This window comes from Perna viridis, chromosome 14 (genome assembly GCF_037379345.1).
Source record: "Perna viridis isolate PV_CMFRI_1.1 ecotype Kerala chromosome 14, ASM3737934v1, whole genome shotgun sequence".
NCBI classification, from domain to species: Eukaryota; Metazoa; Mollusca; class Bivalvia; order Mytilida; family Mytilidae; genus Perna; species Perna viridis.
The window spans coordinates 13462798-13487950 of NC_142458.1; the positions used below are offsets into that span (position 1 = coordinate 13462798).

The window sequence follows — 25153 nt, forward strand, 5'->3', positions numbered from 1 at the left end:
TTACGGAATTGGGTTATAGTTGGACTTCGGAATATTATGGAACTGGGTGATAGTTAGACTTTGTAGTTTTTGTCAGAAATGTATCCCCAGCAACAAAGTTGGGGATTTGTTATTGGTGGTATTAACATTTTTTTTGTGTCCCTCAGTCCGTCCATCAGTCTGCTTTTTCACATTGCAACTAGTCAGACACTACCAAACAAAATTTCATGACACTATGTGGCCACGATACAATAGGTAGATATGCATATATTTAGGAATTTCTGATCCACATATTGATCCCCAAATTTTTCGAGTTATGGTACTGGAAAAGTTTGTCATTGCAAGTCTTGGAAGGATTGAACTGAACCAACAGACCATGACTATCACAAGTCTTGAAAGGATTTCTGAATCTGCAAACCATGTCTTCATACAAAAATAAACATGTTCTTAATTTGGCAAATCTAGTGAGCGAGGGCATTATTAGTGTCTTACAGACACATTTGGTTTACTATAAAAAAAAAAATGTTACTTACAATTGAAGCAGGGGCTCCTGTGATAACAGGGCTTCTAGTTTTTTATTGCTGTTTAGAATGTATAGTGGATGATTTAGCATGTTCAACCATATTTATAAGCATATCCTGTTTCAACGATTGCAAATATGACTTCTATATTCAGGAAATCTGCAAATTTTCCATTGAATAGGCAAAATTTTGACACCTTTTGGAGCTTTTTTTTTATTTTTTAGTGCCTCCACCAACTTGACCCAAAATTATTGTTTATGTTGTAATAGTAGTCAAAATCAGTTAAGATATTCCTGGGTCACATTGACAGAGACCCTTGAAAATAACAACATTAGCTTTGAAAGATGGCATTTTCCCCAATTTTGTAGTTTTTGACAAATTTTCACCTTCCATAAAAATGAAAATTTATGAAATGGTAAAAGTTTAAATCCATTTGAAAAAATATAAACATCCATTTAATGATGCATATCACATTTTTGTTATTTACTTCAAAATATTTTTTGGTAAAATATGGCCCTTTTTGTACCTTCTCCTTTTTCTCATTTTTCCGGTTGAGATAGTAAATATAATTTTTTCACACACAAGCTAACTTCAGCTCCTGGTGGTTCAAAGTCACATGCATTTTTAATCACACAGGGCAATTAAACAATGATGGGCATGTATTAAGTATCAGTACATGTATTTATAAAAATCAGGCAGGAGGTGATTTAGTCATGACAAAAATCTGTCCAATTCAGTTTTATTTCTAATTGAGAAACTTGCACTTTAGAGATAAAAAATTGTATAGATTGAGTATAAAATTGACACATTGCAAGAGTTGTTGTTCTTGAATTGGTTGATTTAAGTGGGAGATGAATGTATTTTTTTTTTCTCAAAAATATAGATTTGGATTCAGAAAGGACCAACATATAAAAACAAAGTACCGGTATAAGTCGACTGAAAAAAGTTCTTGTTTGTTTTTCTACACCATAAATCACCTCTACCATAGGCAGTCTCTGGATTTTATATGAACTGGTACATGTACTTAAACAGTTTTAAAAACAAGTCAAAGAACATGACTAACTAGTGAAAGAATGAAGATAAATATATATCGGCAGTGTCTGGATATTATATGGATTGGTACTTAATAGTCAGATATATACTGGTACTTGAATATTTTCATTGAAATACTTTGGGTTTTTTTTTCTTGCAGACAACTAGCTTCACTGGAGAGAGAAGCATTAGGAGTTGGTCTCATTCTTCCGTCGGAACTTGGTGTAGACTGTATACCTGAATAAGGTCAAAAACTAGAACAAAAACAATCATTCCAATGATGTGTGAATATTGTGATAATATAACACCTATCATCTTAATTTCATCAGTGAGGGTCTTACTATGGGGACAAGCAGTGGGCACATTTTGGGGCAATTTGGGGATTTATTTCAATAATTATAATGGCTGATATAATTTGAAAAATGGCTTTCCTACATGTTGTTTCATGTGACATGAATTAATTCTACAAACCTTTTCACAAAATATGAAAAGTGTAAAATTAATAGTAAATACAAAGTCATAATAGATCGAAGTATTGTGAGGTCATAACTTGACTAATTTGTCTCCTAGGATTTTTTGTGAAAAGAGCTGCTAGTTTCTAACAAGACTGATTTCTATTCTTCTTCATTTGAAGAGACCTACAATTATAAGACTACCCAAGTCCCATTTTTTCATCATTACAGAATCATTTATGAGTTCTTAAGACTGAACTACATTTGTTATGTTATGTTGCTATCATAAAGATAAAAAATTAGAATTTAAGAATTTCATACATGAACAAAGTTATAAATATGTGCAATAAAATGTATTGATTAGTGAAACTGTGATAATTAAATGTATTGTACCATGCCTCTGTTGTTTTTGTCACATCATTGTTATAATAATGCTCAGTGTACAATTTTGCCTGTATTTGTAAAACTAGGAAACCGAGCAGAAATCTATGAAATAATCAGAAACTGATGGGCATAGAAGCTGCATGTAACACGTATAAAAATGAATAGTTTATTATGCAGGAATATAATTTTGACAATCCAAAAGCACTATACAAATTCCGTTACCCAAGTCAAAGAACCTGCATAATGTCAGTAATTTAGACAAAAGTATAAATATAACACTAAATAATTATCAGTGATAATAATAAAATATCAAATCTAGGCCGGGGTTGGGCTAACAAAAACAGCACCTTCAAGTAAAAGCGTTACGAAATTCACCGTCTAAAAACACTTGAAATACAGGAAGATGTGTATAAAAAGAGCTATAAAGCTTATCGTTGACTATATAAATATCCACAAGTCCAAACGTGGCAAATAAACAGGTTAAGGGAACAACACAACCGATCCCTGGGACAGTCGAATTTCGAATTTACCAACTTTGTTTTCAGTAGAAACACCAACGTCAGATTGTTGACGACAACGCATGAAATTTCCCGCAATACACTAATTTCGCGGAATAAAAGACGTTCACAACCCTGACGCGACTGACAAATATGCAGAACAAATAAAACATAACTATATACAACAATATTCTATAACAAGACTAATATACTCAAAACACGGAATTTAAACCCACATCTAACCAGTCCTGGCAGCGACAGACTTCTGTTAAAATGATAATAATTAATAACTTAAATGGTAAGACAATGCTAAACCATTATCCCTAAGTATATTTTTGTCTTCCAAAAACTGTTATAATTCCAAAAATACTTCAGGATAATTAATATATGTGAAACGTATTTCACAACACCTGGATATTGGCAATCTTCCAAGAGTGGTTTATTTCTTATTTCAAAGCTTTTGTGCTCCAGTCATGGTTTCATTTACCATTTCTTGGTCAAATGGCCACTTCTCTTTGTTATACCAAAATCACACCGAACTTAGATCTGTGTATTGTATTACTCAAGTGCGTAAGGGAACGACCATTTGATTCTGAGGTTGGGGCCTAGAAGATTTTGAAAATAAATATTCTGGACCTGAAAAAAATTTAAAATAAATATTCTGACCTACACATCGTAGAAAATAAACAAATGGTCATTCCCTAATCTGTGTGTTTGTTGTTCAAAAGTAGTCTCTACTGTGTACTTTATTTTTAGTGGAGTCTGAGTTGTTCATTTACTTTTTTAACTTTGTAGTATTATGTTGGGTACCTTATGTTCTTTGTTGTGTATGTCTGTTCTCCATGTCGGGTCTTTGTCCCTGGATTGCTTTCTTTTGATTTCCGCTAGAATCTTAGTTCCCTTGATTACTCTTTTAAATAATTAAATGTTAATGAATTTTAGAAATATCAAAAAATCCGTTTTATAATGTAACTATTTGATATAGAAAATGCAATGTGGGGATGTTCAATTTTCTACAGGGAATGGGAGGGGTATATGGTGTAAATGGAGGACAATATCACCAAAGTTTACAATACAGACCAACACCCTAAACTAGTATTATTTTCTTTTCTTTTATTTTCGAAAATGACTGAAAGAATTATTAGAACTTCGACGCTCATGACAATTTCTCCCTCGGATAATGTTTATGCCTTTAATTAGGTGTAATCTGACTTCTCGTCACAGCCATTTTGCAAGACATCGCCATTAAATTTCGTTTTCCTGCCGACGTTATCTTTACTGTCTTTTGTTTGAATGTTCATTTCTAGATTTTAGATACGCCTGTATGTAAAAGTTAGTGAAAAGTGTTCCATAGAAAACAGCTCCTAATCCTGTCCACCATGCAAAAAATTTCGGATAGTCACACTCGATGAAAAATAACTGAGACGCATGGACAATCATGACAGTGAACTGAGCCTGAAATAAGAAAATTTATAAGTTATCATTAAAAACTTCGCATGTCATTAGCGGAGGAGTTTGTTTTCTGAAATTAAAAAAAAAACAATCAAAAGTTTACCATATGTTTCACTTTACCATGGATAAAAATATGATTCAATATCTCTCACACTGCCTAACAATGGAAATGTCGAATAAAAAAATAATTTTGCTATTGATGCTTGAAAAAAAATGTAAAACGCACTAAAGAATGCTCCAACTCCCACCTATATGATCAAAATATATACAAAGTCGTCAAACAGGATTTTGCTATCGTTCCAAGTAGAAATTAAGGAGGTAGACCTAGGGTAAGGGACATGACTTTTAAAATCAGCAATGTGTTGGTATCACATTCAACAATTTCACCAAAGCCTATTAAGCTTTCATTTGAAATACAGTAATATCTGTCAAAGTTACTTTGATGCTTACATGAAATGGATGTAAAACGTTCCAATAATTTGTACGAGTTGTGCCCCTTACCATATGTCTACCCCAATTGCAATTGTACCAATAAAAAGCTTCTGTCAAAATATGAAAGGTATTGTGAGAGATAGTTGCAGAGAAAACTAACCAAACATTTTTTTTTAAATAGAAAAACTTGATACCCCATTCGCTCATTTGATAACATGCGCATTTTAACCTTTATTTTGATTGTGATCACAATCTAAAATAGAAAGTGCACAGTGGGAACATGTAATAAAGATTCTGTGCACGTTTAATTCAATTCCATTGAGTGGTGTAAGCGGAGCAACGGATAAGAGATGGGTCACCCATTTAACCATATTAAAAATGACTATGTCTATTGTTTGCTATGCGCAACTCCCAAGTTAATTCAGATCAAAATCGTAGAAAAGATGTGCACAATGGGAACATATTATATAGCTTCTTTGAGTTTCTTTCAATTTCATTTAGTGGTATAGGAGGAGTAATGGATAAGAGATGGGTCTCCAATTTGCTCATAAAAATGACCAAGTCCATATTTTGCAATGTGAAACCCTCAAATTGATTCGGATCAAATTTGCAAGTGGGGATATAAAAATAAGGACAGACGTACGGATACCATGCTTGATATTTACTCCACATATCGCTTATAAGTATGGTGTTACTCACTATTTGTATTTTTGTCATATACTTTTTCCACCAAAGATATTTTTGGTAACTTGGTCCCAAAGCTGCAAGCCCATAATATGTGTACATTATAGTATGGACAAAGGAATTGATCATTGGGAAAAATGTTGAAAATCCACCTGAAAAAAAAAAACAACAAAAAAACATTGATTTATTACGAACTATGAATTGTTATAATTACTGAATAGACCTTTTGGTGCTAATGGTGGGTTAGTCGATGAGCATGCGTGAAGCATGCCCAATATACACTTCCGCGAGGTAAATTATTTTCTTCACCCAAGCCCTACCTCACGGAAGTGTATCTTGAGCATGCTTATCAAATTTCCACAAAAATTTAAGTAGCCAGGCCTAGGGTTGTTTGAAATTAAGCTTTTATATTCACAAAAAACCTTAAATCAAGGACAATCACGGTTACTGTAATATACAAACTCGCGAGTAAAGAAAAAGACTAAAATATACAAAAGAAACAACGAACAACATACAGAAACTGATAGAAGTAGTAGCGGAAATGGCCGAGTATTTCCGTTGGTTTTTATTTTGTTTGATCGTCTCCCTTTGAGGAATCAACGTCAGATTTAAATTTTAAAAAATACCTCCAGCGAACGTCATGATTATCTGGACTAGGGATTAACTTGATTTGATGGGACCGATTGTCTAATGACAAAGTATGGATATGGTAAGATGCAACAAATGTAACAGCATATTGCCTTAATCTAAAATGTAAATACATTTAGAGGTCATCATAAGTTTTTCAGCTGGTGTCATTAAACCTTTAAGTAAGCTCTGAAAGGCCCTGACAACAAGGTATTAACAGAATAATTAGTTTATCATTATCAAACTTAAAAGTAACAACGACACAAAGACATAATTTTTTTCCCATTTCGCCTTAGTGAGTGTTGGAGTGGACCAAAGCAAAATGGGAACTTATGTAAATATATGGTTAAGTCTTACTTGTATTTTATAATCATTTAAACCTTGTACACACATATGTAGGATCTTTATATTGTTTGTTGGTATTTTTTGTAATTTCATTTATTTTCATTTTGTGATATGATTAAGTATTTTTAATGAATGGCCTTTTGATATTTTTTTCTGATTTTAATCACTTGTTTTTGTTTGTTATTGATTTTGTTATTATTATATAATGAATGAGTAATCAAGGGAACCAAGATTCTAGCGGAAATCAAAAGAATGTAATCCAGGGACAAAGACCAGACATGGAAAACAGACAAACACAACAAAGAACATAAAGCAACCAAAATAATACATTAAAATAACTAAAGTAAATGAGCAACTCGGTCTCCACTAAATACTGAGAGCATGGACCAGGTGTACTGGTAGGGGAAGCGTCCTCTGCTTTTCTAGAAACACAAGCCGAGTTGCTCATAAAAAGTTAAGTCCGGGGTAGACGAAAAAGGAAAGGAAAACTATGTCACGTTGTGGATACTATGAATAATAACTGAAGAATAAAGTTCAAAATAAATATGATTTGACTGAGCATTTTGATAATAAATTGACTCAAAGAAGCACATCCCAATTTTTATAAGCATACAACAATGCTTAGACAAATTACAATGTACACTGACGTACAACAAAGATTGAGCAAAATCGTAATAAAAGCATGATTCCAGCAAAACAAAAACATAAGCAACAGCGGAAGACAGTTCCAGTCTGAGATCAGCAGCACATTCGTGAAGATTCATAAATCATTTATAATAATCAGAAGCTTCAAGGTGTGTCTTTATTAGTCCCTGAAAATTGAATGTATACTAAAGAGTAGTCAAGGGAACCAAGGTTATAGCGGTAATCAAAAGAATGCAATCCAGGAACAAAGACCAGACATGGAAATCAGACATACACAACAAAGAACATAATTCATAAAGTAACTATAATCATACATACAAAGTAACAAAAGCAAATAAGCAACTCGGACTCCACTAAAATATGAAAAAATATACATTATATATATATCTATAAAATGAATTTTTATTAAGACAAATCATAACTTGATAAGCATTCAAATATTTTAAATTAAACGCTTTAAAAGAAAAAAAATGATAAAAATTAATTAACACCTCATTAATTTACAGATTTGTTTAAAAAATCCACATTTGGCCTTTGTTGTGTATTACTGATAAAAAATAAGGTAAAAAACTCTAGGCGAAATGGCAAATTTTCGGTTTTTTTATATTGAAAAAACAAAGCAGAATACCAATGAGATGTTACAATGATTAAGGCAAAATTATTATAAAAATCAATTTTAATCTTTTTGAAATAATAAATTGAAAAGTTTGAATACTTTTTTCAAGTTTTTATTTGTATAAAAAAATAAAAGAATAAAATAATAATACTAATAAAAATCTACACACAAATGAAATGTGAGTTACACGTATCAATGAATTGTTTCTAGAAAAGCAGAGGACGCTTACCCTACCGGTGCACCCAGGTTTTAGTGGAGTCCGAGTTGCTCATTTACTTTTGTTACTTTGTATGTATGATTTTAGTTACTTTATGTTCTTTGTTGTGAATGTCTGTTTTCCATGTCTGGTCTTTGTCCCTGGATTAAATTCTTTTGATTACGGCTATAACCTTGGTTCCCTTGATTACTCGTTCAATGAGTGTTTATGCATAGGATTTAATTTAACTGATGAATATAGTATTTACATGCTTACATTTAATCTTCATATCCATTATTTCATTGTAAATTTTTTAAATTAAAAAAGTGAGATAACTACTTTGTAGGTTAACATCATTGATAAACTGTGGGAAATGCACATTAACTTGACACCTCCACTCTATATTCGATGACATGCTCTTTTTGATCTCCATATCCATTTGGATTTTAAACAGGAGGTGCAAATGGAAAATATAACGAAGTTTCAGTGAAAGTTACATTCGAATCTGTTCAGTGGTGTAGGAGGAGTATTAAATAAGAAAAGCCCCCCCCCCCCTTAAGGGAGGAAAGACAGACAGACACCCCATCACTGTATACCCCTCACTTTGCAAGTAAGGTGGGGTAAAGTAGCCTCTTTGTAGGCCTAATTCCTTAAAACAAGTCTTGTTTCTGAATCCTGTAATTAATTTGATATAGTTCATTTCATTCTATTGTTTTGACTTGATGTTCAAACATGCAAATTACTTAATGAATATGTTTTAACTAAAACTAAAACTAATTCCTTACTGGCTCAGGTCACAACCCTAAAAATCAATTCCAGTCTTCTTTTAAGGTATGGCATCTTCTAGTACAATTAAAGGATATCCATCCACTTTTATTCAAGTTATTCTCAAGACATCAGAAAAATGCTTGTTTTCGGCCCCTTTTTGGTTCCAAATTCTTATTTGGTTTTACGTAATAGTCCCCTAAATTAGTTGAAGCTTAAGTGTTATGTCACCTAGTGATACAATTTTTAAAAAAAGGTCTGAATATGTATATCCACGTTTTTGTCTGAATAATGCTTGTTTCTAGCCCCTTTTTGCTAAACAGTCTTAACTCCCAAAATTATTCCCAGGCTTTGTGGTATAGGATTTTGATTGCGTATTATAGTCTGACGAAAACACAAAGAAAATAATCGGTGTGAGTTTGGATCGGGAACGTCAATGGTAAATAAGTTACACCGAAAACGGTAAGCTATATAAATAAATCAATTTTCAATGAACTAACACTGAAAAAATCATATCCTTCACGAAGAAATCCATTAAATGCAATTAATAAATCCAGTGGATTCAATTTGAAAGAATGTGCTTTGTAGAAAATACGAATATTGCCGTATACAATATATGCTTGGGTAAGCAATATCACTTTTAATTAAGAACCTGCAATATGGCACGTCGTTCTCGTAAGCAGTATGAGAATAAAATGGGGTGTAATACTCGGCACTAGGATTTCAAACATGCAGGAGAAATTGCTAAATTTTACAGAGAAATGACTAGGATTTCTAGAAATTGCTAAATTTTACAGAGAAATGAAAGAACGCACTCACAAAAAGAAAATAATGTGTTTGAAAATAACTGTTTTAACATAAAAAAAAATACTTTAGAAACTTGATCGAAAGTATGATTAGCACTTACCTGCAACAAATTTAACCCCACACCATATGGCAAAAGGCATCAAGCAATGATGAGACACGTGAAGAAAAGAGGCTTGTGAAAACTTTTTCCGTAAAACGAAGAACACCTGTATATAGAGTAAATCTTTGATCAAGTTTTTTGTAAAGACAACCCATGAACATTGTTGTTTTAAATGCATGCCCCAATACCCGCAATAAAAATGTTCCAGGGAAAACCTTTGCCTGAAATAAAGTAGTAACGCTTGAAACACGTGCAAATATAGTTTGTACCTGGAATATTACATACTGATTTACTAAACAATACCTCCGTATGATATCATTCCCCATTTAATACTATCCCCTCTCCCCTTCCGCTCTCTTTGCCTTAATATAAACACAAAATAAAAACACGAAAACAAAACAAAACAAAGCAAATACAAAACAAATACAAAAACAAAAACAGAAAAAAAAACAAACAAATAAAAAATAGTCCATGCCAATCTATTCCTAAATTTTCACAGTATTTTTCTCCTTTTGCTATTCTATTCCAAACAGGTCAGTAGATGTTGGTAATTCGCAATTCGTATTTGTTTCTGCACCCTCGTCCACTTGCCCTTATATGACATATTCGAGATGCCCCCCCCCTTTTCCCTTACATGCCACCATGTTGAACCAAATGAAAATTGAAGTTGCTGTGATCTAACTCGTCAATGAGTTTATTTGAGTAATACTGTAATAATACTTATATTTACATTATTAATGGTTTCAAAACATTTTCGCTGGTATTTTTTTTATAAAGTTTGCATTATTTTGAAAGTAACTTTGTTCTTTTACAGTAAATATACATATTTTGGGGTTCCTATTTTCGCGAATAACTGGTAGCAAAATTTGTGAAAACAAATACACCACGAAAATAATTACAATTAAAGTATACTATTTTACTTGCCGTGTCCAACAGTTCCAATAACTTAGAGATAAAGAACAACCAACTCACCTTTGCTATCTACAAACGAAAGTGTAAATCTTGATCATTTGGTACTATCTGTAGAGAATACGGGTTTTCAATTACATGATTGCTTTTTCACGTATGAACTATCTGTTATCTGTGTAAGTTTTTGAATAGCTCATCTATAGCAGTTTAGAGTCGGTCTTTATCCAAATGTGATTTTCATAAATATTGAACTAAATCAAGAAAGCAATCTGAGTGAATCTACTTTTAGACCATTTCGTGAAATTGATTGCAACTTACTGATTAGTTATTTATTTTCATCGCTGTCAAAACCTCAAAATCAAATAACAAAATTATAAAATTTAAAAAAAAAGTTTAAAAAACGCCTGAATAGGATTTTAATTCTGTTTCTGTCCGTCTTTTGACTAAGCTTGTTTTCCTTTAACAGGTACAAACCAACTTTTTCTAATTCTACTTCCGGTTCGTCTAGCTGGTTCGCCGCCTGAGACGAACCATTTGGTACGAACCAATAATGGTACACGAATATGTGGTTCAATTGGAACGAACCGAATTATGGAAAGCGCCCTTGGTCTGGGGATAAGATTATTGGCAACTTTTTTGTCATCGGCTACACCCTGGGGAATGAAACACAAGGGACAATAAACATCAATGGGACCAATGCATTGTTCAGAAGGAACGGTTGAACAATTTGATTTTAAGGACCAGGATGATCCAGGATGTACTTTTTCATCCTTTTCATGTTTGTTTCATTTTCTTGTACAAAGTAATACCAAAGGCCTTCAACAAATGTAAACACACATTAGATCATAGCAAAACTGCCTACAATACTGGACAATGATAAGATCATAAAACGGAGAACAATGCTAGCATGCTCATTTAACATGTACATGTATTTTTTTCATTCATTTATTCTGAAAAACCCATGTATCCAATGGGCATAGAGAAAACCATAGCATTTTAATACATATAAACATTACATTGGCAGGGTTATTGAGGAACGAATATATCTAATTAAACAAAGATATTAAAAGGCAATTTTGAATTATTAGAGAGAATTCAGTTTGTCATTTAATATCCTTATACACTGACACAGTTTCCGAAGTTTTGAGTGTTTTGTTATGTTCATTTTCGCACTAAACTTTATAGAATTATGATTGCTGGTAAATTTTCTATTAATATCTTTATTTCTGTCCGTATGAAAAAATCAAGACATTCCATTAGATAGTGGCATTCGTCTCCTTTATCGTTTCTACATAAAGGACATAGTCAAAGTTCTCTTGGTATATTATCCCATCTACCGTTTTCGATTGGGCGTTTACGATTAATTCTTCTGAATTGTACTATTGTTAGTATATCCTTGTTCGATAGTATATCAAAATAATCCTCGAATATTTGATAATTAGTTGTCTTTGGTGATTCGTTGATTCTGGCCCACCATGTCTGCTCAAATTTGTCTTTTAGTCTAAGTTTTATCACACTCTTGATGTACGCGGTAGTGGGAGATACGATAGTCCACATTTATCCAAAATACTTTTGACCATGTCTAACCAGGGAGATCTAAATGTTGTTTCACGGTTCATCGCCAATAAATATTTTAGTATAACAACAACGAGTTTGCTTTCTTTACCAAGTAAGTGTGTTGTCAAGAATGAAACTTTCCTTGATTATACTTCGATTTCTAGTGATTATTGTCCTAGCTCTCCATAAACTACATCAGTCGGTGATGTTGACTTGAATGAGCTTATAGAACTTCGTTTGAACCCGTTCTAAGATATCAATGTTTTCATATCCCCACACTTCACATCCATATAATAGAATTGACTTGATAAGCTTTTCAAAGAGATAAAAGAAACATTTAATGCATAGATTATGTGTTCGTCCCTTTGTCAGTACGTTGTACATACCGATTGTTGCCTTTTCCTTGAGATGCATTTTGCATTGTTTAAAATTTCCTATTCTATAGAAAATTATTCCTAGGTGATTAAAATTGTACACTATTTCAATCGGTGAGTTGTAAGTAAATATTGGGTGATTCGCCTTTCTGCCACTCGAAAAAATAACGATTTTAGTTTTTGCCACGTTAAATTTCATATGCCATAATTGACAGTAATTCGTGAATTCATGTAGCCATTTCTGTAGTTTCTCCGCCGTTTCTGATAAAATAATGGTGTCAACCGCATACAGTACAATGAGGAGTTTATTAAAACAACCTAGTTTTTCTTCGATATCATCTGTGATTGTGTTTAGTCTGGATATATCTTTTGATGCTAAAAAGTCATCAAAATCGTTGAGATATAGCGAAAATAAAAAAGGGGTTAAATTTTCACCTTCTCTTACACCGATTTCGCTCATGAAAAGTTCGGATATTTGACCATTTTACTGTAAGCAAGATTTGATGTTTTGGTACATGTTGAAAATTGTATTAAACATTATTCCATTGATCGCATTAAGTTGTATTTTATACCAAAGTGTGCCTATATTTACAGTGTCAAAGTACACTGCAAAAGCACACGAAAAGATTCGTTTTTTTTCTGTAACACAAAAAATAGAGTAAGTTTCACGGAACCCGTTTTGACTTTCCTGTAGTAGAGACGTATTTTCGGATTGTTTCCTTAATCGTTCATTTAGTATAGCAGTGCAAACTTTCCCGAAGCAGCTTACTATTGTGATGGGTCGATAGTTTTTTTTTTTTTTTTTGGGGGGGGGGGTCATGTTTGTCGCCTTTGTTCCTACATATAGGCTTGATGGTTCCTTCTATCCATTGCTTTAGAAGTTGTCCAGAGTCAAATATTATATCTAAGATTTTCTCGAAAATATCAATTAGTAAATGCGGTGTTGATTTGAAATATTCATTTATAATGTTATCTCCTGCACAGGCCTTATTACTCTTTCAGTGCATTCATTATTTCATCCTTAGATATTCTGGTGTTCATTTCGGCATTTATCTGAACGTTGTTTGCCAAAGGGTGATCATCGTTTACAATATGATTATCTGTGTTCAAATCTTTGCAGAATGATACCAGTTTACTAAAATCTATGTTTGGTTGAGTTGTATTTTTACTCGCAATTAGTAACCTCCAAAACTCTCTTGTATCGTGCTGTTTAATGTCATCCATATTTATATTGAATTCGGCTCTGTGCTTGCGTTGCCCATTATCTAATGCCTTATTGTACTCTCTTTTTGGCTTCTTTTGCCAGATTGCGATGAAAGAATGAGTAATGTCGTTTCCTTTTGAAGTTTTGAAACCTTGTTCTTGCTTGTCTGCAGTTTTGGTCAAATCGTGGTTTATTTTTGTTGGTATTGAAATCGTTCGGTTTTCGGTAGTTAGTACTTTGCGTTCCAAATGTTTCCTTTGCAGCTTCTACTAGAGTTTCTCCGATTTTGAATACAATGTCATCATTTTGTTCTTGTGTTTCCTCTTGTATTTTGTACAATAAATTTTTCATCCGGGTCACTATTTGTTCTCCCGTTCACTATAGACATATTGTTTATTTGGCAAAATTCTAGAAGTTGGTTTCCAAATCGATTTTTTGTTCAATCCATATTTTCCGTTTTACGCTTGAAACCAAAACGGTCTAAAATGCACACGGCATCAGCTGGGATGTGTTCAATATCTATATTAAATTCGTCTTCCCGAATGTATATGAAATCATCGTTTTCCCCTGTTCTTGCATTGAAGGCGCCAATTAGTACGAATATTTCGAATCGGTATGATAGTTCACACGTTGTGTATGTCTGTTTTCCATGTCTGGTCTTAGTCCATGGATTACATTCTTTGATTACCGCTATAACTTTGATTCCCTTGATTACTCTAAATATTCTGTTTCTATTTCATTTATTGCATCTATAGATAAGTAAGACGTGGATTCTGGAGGGACGTAAACTACTCTTTACAATATGTTATTATTTTGACTTTTTATCACCTTTGATATTTTGCACAAAAGCACGAATTTGCTTTCGGTTTTGATAATTTCAATATTTTGTTGAAGACTCTTCTTACATGTATGTTTCTATGTTAACAGTATATACTGATATACCACCAAGGGAAATGCACCCTAAGTACCTTAACGAAACACACGAGTTTGTCAGAAATATTTTCTGATATTTGCAATTTCAAAAAAAAAATTAAACGCTTGTACGCTCCTAAATAAGCGTTCACACATTCGAATGGCAATAATGCCCATGTTTTCAAGTGTAAAAGCATTTTATATTACTGTGAAACATATTGCTATTAATAACAAACCCAAAGCGCATCTGGTGAATCCGAGTAATCAACTGGTTGACAGCCCAGGGAGTATCCATTCAGCCAACCGTACCACAAAAACTACAAAAAAATCGTTTATACTTACTCCATTTATAAATGTTTTGCAAGTTGAAACACTCGCACATTGTGAAACCGTTAGCAATCTTTTTTTTTTTAAATAATCGATTTTCGGAAATAATCGAAATAATATAATCGACTTTTATCATATTTCCTAATATGCTTGATATTAGTAATTTTCTTATCGAGAAGATATACATGTTTTCAATAATGACTTAACCATTTCATTAATATTTGAAATAATGGCACTAATGATTCTTTTCGATTTATCGATGATCGATTTTTATAATCGATTAGTAGAATCAGAAGCCTTTTTATATTTTTGTATATTCTTGATATCAACAGCTTACTTTTTGAGAACATTTGCGCGAATACATATATGCTTTCAAGAATAACTTAAATAAACATTTCATTAAAACTTGAAATAATGGCTCTACTATTTCTTTTATCAATTATCGATTTTCATAATCGATTAGTAGAATAGGAAATCTAATCCAATCACATAAATCGAATAATGTATCACTCCAAGCTCCATTCAGCGACAGACGTTCGTTTCCTCTCTCTTTAACCGCCACAGAAAAGCCTTTCGAAATTTTTGGACATTACTCAACAAATCAAACGTCCTTTAACAAGTAGAATCATTCACTTTTCCCGAATTGGCAAGATTCGTTTCTGAGAGGGCTGTCAGTAGCGTCTATAGTGAATTTCGAACGTTAGGCGCTTTTCGGAGCTTGGTATTACTCATAACATCGTCAAACATAGGGAACCTGAAAACCACAGTATCCCGTCATCATCACCATGAATACATTGTAAAAAACAAGCACGTTTCTCAATTCCATTGGTTTTCTGTTGGTCATTATTAATGGACCGATCTTAATTAGAATATAGTACAAGAATATGATTGTCAAGCATGGCCAGGGAGACGACATTAAAAACCAGTCCTTCACTCTTGGATCTGAAAAAGTTGAAGTAACATTCAGTGGCGGATCCAGGTTGGGAGGGTCCATCGTTAAACCCTCCAACTCACCAACTTCATTATGATATTCAGGTATCTTTAAATCTCCTATTTACAAATCAATTTGTCGCCAAAGAATATTCTCGGATTCTTTTTCATTTCCAGTATAAGCCTATCTTTGTACCCAATGGGATAAAATAGTCAAGATTTTACTGACTCCATTGTCCGAGCGCCTAAGTCATCCTGGGGCATCAAATGTGAGTGATCTAAATAAGTATAGGTGTAATCATATAGCTTATATATGATATATAGCATATATGTTTCAACTCTCCAATGGTATCACGATAATTACAATAATACTCACGGTTATTGAGTTATATGCCTCAAGCCTTCAAAAGAACCCAAGAGTATCAATTGTGATAGTACTAAATACCAAATAAGCTTTGGTGTACTTAAGCATAAATATTATAGAGATTTTTACATTGGAAATATGTCAATTTAAAGGATTTTTCGGTGTGGTAGGGGTATATGTGTGATGCATATATTAACCCAATAACCGTAACTGTAACCGCAATTTTATTTATACCATTAGAAAGCTGAGTGATTTGACGGCATGATGGCTGTATATGTCAATTTACTTCTTTCTGCAGAACAAATGGTCGGAGAATAAAAAAAAATAAAAGTTTGAATTTTTGTTTCAATAAGGTATAAAAAGTGGCCAAAAAAAAAACGAAAATGCTTTAGTTTTTTCTTGGGACAAATTGATTCGCAATTGAAGGTATTTTGAACCAGAAAATCATGTTGTAGTTGATGAGCGGGAGGGAGGTAGGGGGATGGTTTCTTCGCCCACGTAACATAAACAACATACGTTACAACATCAAATATAATTAAAGCAGACGAACAGTTCTCTCTTAAGATTGCTTTTCAAAAGAAGGCAACAGCTCTCTTAAATCAACTTTGCAATAGTTTTTATTTCTGTGAATTCCCACTAAGATTTTTTATGAATAGCCTCAAACTCTTTAATTGCCTTACGGAGTTCAATCTATCTTAAGATTTTCTTATGGAAAAAATTAACCAGATTAGCGTTGTACAAAAAAATCGAACGTTTTACGTTTACGAGTACACCTAAGACTACATTCACGTCAAGCTCCACGCAGCGGTAGTCATTCGTTCTCTCTCTTGCCTTTACGTGTGTTTCACCTATGTTTACGTGTGCGTTTGAGATTTACTCTTTTTCTTGAAGGTATAGAAAGTTCGTAATTAAAATTAATTTTTGGTTCGTCTGCTAATTGTCATTATATTAATTGTCGATTGCTTCTTGATTGATACGATCAAAATTTACTTGTGAAACGGAATCAAATATAAGATTAGACGTATGTCCATCTTATGACCTACATTCGACGTAAGAATTTTTGTGAAACGCCGGCCTGATTTGATAAAATGATATACACTTACCCGCTATGTCCATCAAATCAAAATAAACGCCTTGGGCATCCCTTAATGAATCCATAGGTCAGTCATAAAACTATGAATCGTTCTAAAAAGTATGATCAATCAGGTATCTTTAATAGCTCTGTGTTCATTCAAGCAATAAAATATTTATTCTTTTTCACATTACTTTATATAATTATACATTTTACATTGATTTTATGCGAAATCAATAATGCGTGATGTTGCAGACTAGGTACAAATTTATGTACGCCATGTCTGCGTTTAATTAGATGGTTTCTTGATCCATGTCAAGGTTTCCTAAAACAATGGATTCCACTTCATCACATATATGTTAAATGCAAACTCATGTTAATCGCATACAATCTTAAAATACAGAAACATTTCTTATATTATCATAGATATAAATAGAAAATAGAAAATGAAGCCATCCATGTAAAACCAGCCGAAAATAAAAATGAAACCAAACTGCTTAAATGTTCTTTAAAATACTTTTAAAAATGTTTACCTGAAAGGGTGCAACAATAAATCGTTAGTGCAACTATTTAGTTTTGAAAAAAAAAAAACAAAATCGGAACAATATTCCTTCATTACTTACTGAAATAGGCTTCTAATCACATATCAAAAAAGCTTGTTATCCTGAAATTGTTTCGATCGCGATCATAGGCTGGAATTAACCTCACATGTGAGATTATCAGTATATACACAACGAGAGATAAGAAATTAGAGATATATATGAGATAAAATACAAAAAATACCAATCATATATATTTCAACTTTCGATCTGCCGTATACTTGTTTCAAGGAGTGACCTCTCATCAGCAGCATTAAAATAAAATATATAGGAATATCTCAATCCAAAACACCTTGTACACGAGAAGTCTTCAAACCAAAATTATCGAAATCGGAAGCCAAATTTATTGTTAAGAAGTTCTACAACGTGCAATACAAGGAATGAAGCCGCGATGTTTAAGGTATTTTAAAATTTGTAATACTGCATATTTTCATAAATATGATGAAAAAATCTGATATAATTCGGGGTTAGTCAAATCCGACTATTGGGTTGGTGAAAACTCTCAGGGACCTCAGGTTAGTGTCTCTAGGGATAGGTTCAGAAGATGGTTTACTCGCAAGACTGTACCTGATCATGCTATCGTTTCCTTGTAGTGTGGGAAAGAGGAAGATTGTTACAAAATAGTCTGACAAAGACAAAGACTTAATATATAATCACATTAACACTTTAGACTGGGGTATGAATGAACTAAGCACAGAAAACTTGTGAAAATTGGGTCATTTAGTTACAATTCGGTAAATTGCTTTCAGTTTCATTGTACAGTCATTTTGGTAGGTTTTTTTACTAAACGGTGAATATTGCCACTGGATGTAACAATAAAGTCAATGTACAGTATGCAAATTATGTTACAGTCTATGGTTACATTCAGTTGCACTGTTTTATACAAATCCGTTTAGATCTACCTTTCGTAAAATTTTAAATATATAGAATTTTCATGATAGTGTTTATATATTACAATAAGATATTTATAATGCCAACAAAAATTGCAAGTAGGTAAGTAAGTAATTTTAGTGAAATATATGTTAGAACGGTTATCGGTCTCTTCAAAATAGACTTATATCGAAAAAAGAAAACAACCACGATTGATAATGTAACATGAGTTAACATTTAAGTAGCTGTCTTTGTAAGAATCATGCAAAATCTGAAAAATGTGATACACCCTAAAAAAGGCTATATATTTTTATTTTTGTAATTAAGTTGTTTTATGGGTCTATACTATTAAATATATAATTATTCATTCCAATCTGCCTGCTCTTAGAAGATAATCAACATTGAAAATTCAGTAGATTCTATTGTATTTGAGCGTCAATTACAGAGTTATCTCCCTTAATTTTGAAATCTACAGTGCATTCTATACAAGTTTTATCTCCTAAGAGCACGGGTTATATGAAAAACCAAATGTTAATTTCTGTTTACTATGACATTTCAAACAAAATATCAAAAATAAAAATATGTAGGCTTTTTACCCATGAATCACATTTTGCATTATCCTTAGCTGGAGTGCTACTTAATTACAAAATATAAAACACAACTAACTTATCTCTCTTAAAAACAAGAGGTCAACATTGAAGATTTGAAATACCTGAAATGGACTGAAACATTCCCAACGATGTTAGAACTGTCAACTTTGCGATGCAAGTTTCTGGTCGCTTCCTCCGCGGGACTCGAACTCGTACCGTTGTGACATCTATGGCAACACCGCCTGCACCCTGCGGCCTAGACCACTCGGCCAGCTAGGCTATATAAAAATATAGCTTTCGCTGGCCGGGTCATTCCTCCTCGTAGGATTAATCTAGGGCTGTAACTTAGTACACGATGTATGGTAGTACAGGACAGTTCATTTTAGATGTTATTATGTAGGATGGAGGATCAAATTAATGATGCATGTCACAACAAATCAATATTATACAAACGTCTCAGAATGTGACGACTCTATTCGCTACACTGCTCCATCGGATCAAATTGATACAGGGAAGATACATAAACGTATAGAAAGGTCTGAAAAATTCCCAACGATGTTAGAACTGTCAAATTTGCGATGCAAATTTTTGGTCGCTTCCTCCGCGGGACTCGAACTCGTACCGTTTGTGACATCTATGGCAACACCGCCTGCACTACGTCCAGCGCCCTAGACCACTCGACCAGCTAGGCTATATAAAAATATAGCTTTCGCTGGTTGGGTCATTCCTCCTCGTAGGATTAATCTAGGGCTGTAACTTAGTACACGATGTATGGTAGTACAGGACAGTTCATTTTAGATGTTATTATGTAGGATGGAGGATCAAATTAATGATGCATGTCACAACAAATCAATATTATACAAACGTCTCAGAATGTGACGACTCTATTCGCTACACTGCTCCATCGGATCAAATTGATACAGGGAAGATACATAAACGTATAGAAAGGTCTGAAAAATTCCCAACGATGTTAGAACTGTCAAATTTGCGATGCAAATTTTTGGTCGCTCCCTCCGCGGGACTCGAACTCGTACCATTGTGACATCTAGTCCCATCATTCACAGAGGCAATTTAAGCTGCCTCTTTGTATTGCAATAATCGGGTAACAATTAATCGTAATGGAAACCTGGTTTAACCCGTCGGAATTGTTTGTACTAAGTAAGAATCATTGCGGCAGTTTCCAATTTTTCAGTTTTTCCTTGATATTGTTGGTTTTACGGACAATCCTTGATTATTATTTTTCCTATTGCCTATAGAATATATCAGTTCGGTAATTTTGTTATACCCCTTTATTTTAGAAAATAATCATAGAAACTGTTGATTTTAATCATTAAGTGATCATGGATACCAATTTGTCTGACAATATATACCAATGCATTAATATCAGTTTGAAGAATATGTACAATATAAGGATTTAAAAAATACCGTATTTTTGGTTGATTTTTTGCGTAATGAAGTGTGTGCAATCGTAAGACATGACCACAACACCCGTTGAGGTAAGTAAGACAACTTGAAATATTCAAATATTTTTTCACAATCCAATTGAAACTAGACGTGTCAATTGTTCTATTCAGTTACTGCTTGTAGTACCTAACGGCACTTCATTCTTCTTTCGGTTCAGATGACCTTTCTGAACAGCCAATCAAAATTCAGCTATCATGATTTAGAAAACATTCTTCCAAGGAAAAACCCGAGGATTCTGAATGGAACAATTGATAGGTTTAATTTTAATTAGATTGATTTTTTTAACAAAGAGTATAGAGGTATTACGCACGATGTTCGTATTTTGAAAGGTAACAAAACGATACACACAAAATGTTCGAATTACAATGTACTCATAACATATAAGTATGATGTGATTCATTGTTGGAAAGCCTACATAAATGTTTTTTTAATATTGTGTTTAAAATGTTCTAGTTAACAGAAATTAACATGTGGCTTTTCATATAACCCGAACTCTTAAGGAACAAAAATATGTCGAATGTGTTGTATAATTCAAAATTAAGGGAGATAACTCAGTAAATGATTTTTCAAGAGCAGATAAATTCAATTGAATAATTATACATTTCATCGTACAGATCTACACAGCAACAAATATAAAAATATGTAGCCATTTTAAGGGGGCATCACAAATTACAGAATATGCACGGTTCTTACAAAGACTACTACTTAGGTATATCACTATAGGGACACTATCTTTAAAATGAGACAGGTTTTATACTAACTATAGATGCAAATATCTACATTTTTATGGCAACCTTTATCTAGTTGTAGAAAATGCAATTTGTGAGGAATGCACAAATTAGGCTTTCTATCATAGGATAAAGCACGAAACTTGTGTTTTCTGTCTAACCATAAAGTAGGTATATACATATGTGTTTACTCATAGTTGATTTTTTTCTTTTTCAATATGCACTAGAGTAATCACGGGAACCAAGGTTATAGCGGTAATCAAAAGAATGCAATCCAGGGACAAAGACCAGACATGGAAAACAGACATACACAACAAAGAACATAAAGTAACTAAAAGCTCATTTGTTTTGTTGCGCCAATTGTTACATATACATGTGTAATTCTTGATTAACAGTATTTTAAAAGGAAAATTAGTTCCAATATGAAAGCAAGATTTTTGTTGTTTACTTTATCTTGAACATACTACACAGTTTACAGCTTGGTTGTTGGTGTATGGTGGGCATGGCAACGACCCACATTTAGCTGTTGTTGCGTACAGAAGATTTTCATTATTGTTACTTTCACCGCCTTGCAGGTATTCTGGATTGCTATCAATACATATGTAGAATGATGCTTTTCCGCCGTAAAAATTAGATGCCAGATACCCATTATACTCCATTTTCCATCCATTATAGCACATACTTTTACCTGGAATCATTAGCGACACTGAGGTATTGCCACTTAAACAAACAGCACATGGTACGTCTTCATCTTTGGCATGTGGTCCGAAAAAGTTCCCATTCTCAAATTCAGAACCGTATAGTAGACTACTGCATAATCCCGTTCTGTTTGATGGATCTGGATTAATGAGAGGCATAATATATTAGCTGGACCACCATAAAGACCGCTTTTATAATATTCTTGACCGGAAGTGAATCCTAAAATATCCATGATAATAAATAATTTCTCTTAAAAATTGAATTTTTCTTAAATGAGCTTTATAAACCAATTATATAAAACGCATGTAATACTCACAAATGGCGATTAAGTGTCAGATCAAACTTAGAGGTATTTAAAACGACTCAAAGTTGGTGTGGCCTATCTACCAAAACATTAGTTAAATAAAATTTGAATGTCCACTGTCTGATGTCTGACGTTCTTTCATAAGATTTCGAAAATCGATCCACCGATCACATCTTTAAGAGAAAATGAAAGCATTGGTTTACTTATAATTCAGGTCCAAGTGAACCATTCTTAATTTTACTACATCTGTCGTCGTCTTCTGTCATCGTCAGTTGTCGTCATCGGTCGTCATCAACTTTTCTTTCAAATGTCAATCATCCTTGGGGTATCTGCTTTAAAAATTCTGTCAATCATATAAACCAAACGTATAACATGGCAACCGTTGTTATTTTAGATCACAGGCGTCGAGTAACCCATTTCTATAAATATATATCTTAAATACTCAAAGAGATACGGGAAAATAAATCCGATGATCGTCAACCTTCAGCTTGAAGAGCTCTAGAAAAGTCTTCCATTTGTTATTAGATATCACCTTATTGAAGTTGTTGCCATTAGAACGATAAAAAATGACATTTTTATACCTTTCGCATTATAATTTGAACACTGCAATGAAGAAATGATCATTATAAAATGGCCTACAAAAGCCCTCAAGTTATGAATTGATTGCATTTCAGAGTTATTGATCTTAAAAGATCTAAAATGACGAATTTTCTTATGTTTAGCTTATAATTTGAAAACCGTGATAGATAGAAATTTATTTTCAATTGTTGAAATGATCCTTATGGCAATGCTAAAAAAAAGTCCTCGTGGCGTTGTGTGAAAGTTGATGAGGGTCTGAGGGGATTCAGTAGGAAGAACAAGGAGGCCTTGGTGAAGCTCATCGAGGAGAAAACCTCCCGTAAATTTACCCGTAGGGAAGTCTTCAGCAAGAAGCAGCTGAAAGCACTCGCCAAGAATCGCGGGCTCACCAGGTACTCCCGGCTCAAGAGAGAGGATCTACTCCAGCAGGTGGAAGAGAGCATCAGAAGCGTCCCAGTCGAAGAGGAGATCAAGATCACCGATAGGCGTCAGGCACTGAATGGTGTATTTGGCACAGTCGTCATCGAACCCTTGAAATCGTATGACGTAGCTACGTTTCTCAAGGTAAGTCGAAGCACAATCTCCACCACCATCTCTGATGCTCTCACCGAAAAGAAGGGATTGAATGTCCACTTAGTGCTTCTAGCAGAGCTGGTAAAGACCAACCCCGCGACCGGAGAAAATACCTACATCACCCCCTACTTCAGATCGGGCCTTACTACCCTCTTCGAATCCGCAGACCTCGATCATGATGGAGAAGATCAAGGAAAATATGGCTAAATACATGCGGGAAGGGAGCGGATGGACTTTTGGACACGTTGAGAAGCTTGAGATCCACCTCAACCAATTCAAGCCTCTCAAGGGGCTTCCTTCATACCGACCCCATCAGCACTCGCGAAAAAGAAGGCGATCATCAACGTGCAGAACGAGGATCAGGAGTGCTTCAAGTAGGCTATCCTCTCCGCGCTTCATCATGAGGACGTGGATCAGAAACATGCCAATCGCCCCAGTCAGTACGTGAAGTTGGGGGATGAGCTAAAATTTGAAGGCATCGACTTCCCGGTTTCGCTCAAGGCGATCGATAAATTTGAAAGGCAGAATCCTACCATCAACGTCAACGTCTTTAGCTTCAATGGCGTAAAGAAGGGTGAAGATGAAGAAGAGGATCTCCAGGTTTACCCCCTCAAAATATCGAAAAATACAGGCCCCACCCACGTAGATCTCCTCTTCCTGACCCGTGAAGGCAAGCAACATTATTGCTGGATCAAGAGCCTATCACGCCTTCTGACAGCGCAGGTCACGAACTACGATGGACAAGCGTACTTTTGCCGAAGATGCCTCTCCCACTTCACCAGGCAGGATCTCTTGGACGATCATATGGAATATTGCAGCCAGAAGGATGCAATCAGGATCGAGATGCCGGAGGAAGGATCCGCCATAGCCTTTCACAACCACAAGAAGCAGATGAGAGTCCCATTCGCGATCTATGCGGACTTTGAATGCTTCACGGAGAAGATCGATACCTGCCAGCTCGATCCGACCAAGTCCTACACGAAGCAGTATCAGCAGCACCGACCATCAGGTTTCTGCTATCGCGTGAAGTATGCCCACGGCGACTACAAGGAATCGGTCGTCTACTGCGGGGAAGATGCGGCTAAGAAATTCGTGCAGTGCATCGAAGAGGAAGTTCAGACGATCAGCAAGATATGCAAGGAAAAGAAGTCGATGGTATTGAGCGATGAGGATAAGGGGGGCTTCGAATCAAGCACGCACTGCCACATTTGCGGGGGTGAATTGGAAGGGGATAAGGTGCGGGACCACGACCATCTCACCGGGAAGTATCGGGGCGCGGCACACAACCAGTGCAATCTAGATTTTCAGCTTCCGAAGCACGTGCCCATCCTCTTGCACAACCAGAGTTGGTACGATGCCCATCTTTTCATGAAGGAATTCAAGGGAGGGAAGATCACCTGCATCCCCAATACGGATGAAAAATATATCAGCTTCTCGAAGCAACTAGAAGATGGTCTGGAAATGAGATTCATCGACTCGTGCAGATTCATGCTCAGCTCCCTCGAAAATTTAGCGAAGAATCTCACACCCTATAAATTCAAGGCGGTTAGAGAATGCTTTGGTG

The 25153-nt window shown here is 34.3% G+C and overlaps 2 protein-coding genes and 1 pseudogene across 4 annotated transcripts in view; 1 reads left to right on the top strand and 2 right to left on the bottom strand.

Moving 5' to 3' along the window:
- LOC148598286 (myotubularin-related protein 9-like) overlaps positions 1-2381 on the top strand; it is a 33126-nt gene extending 30745 nt beyond the window's left edge. For all 3 annotated transcript variants that reach the window (XM_088560680.1, XM_088560681.1, XM_088560682.1), the window contains one exon: positions 1693-2381. In XM_088560680.1, coding sequence (XP_088416806.1) covers positions 1693-1777 — 85 coding nt within the window. In that variant the 3' untranslated portion in view covers positions 1778-2381. The remainder of the gene's footprint in view (positions 1-1692) is intronic.
- Positions 2382-3973: 1592 nt separating this feature from the next.
- Positions 3974-17363, bottom strand: LOC148598287 (very long chain fatty acid elongase AAEL008004-like). The gene is made up of 7 exons (XM_088560706.1): positions 17215-17363; positions 15572-15759; positions 14727-14807; positions 10459-10515; positions 9535-9640; positions 5449-5585; positions 3974-4320 (listed from the first exon to the last, which is right to left on the bottom strand). The coding sequence occupies exons 1-7, from the start codon at positions 17267-17269 to the stop codon at positions 4141-4143; spliced, it is 804 nt and encodes a 267-aa protein (XP_088416832.1). The 5' UTR covers positions 17270-17363; the 3' UTR covers positions 3974-4140.
- Positions 17364-21147: 3784 nt separating this feature from the next.
- On the bottom strand, positions 21148-23195 carry LOC148598288 (uncharacterized; annotated as a pseudogene).
- Between the last annotated feature and the right edge of the window lie 1958 nt (positions 23196-25153).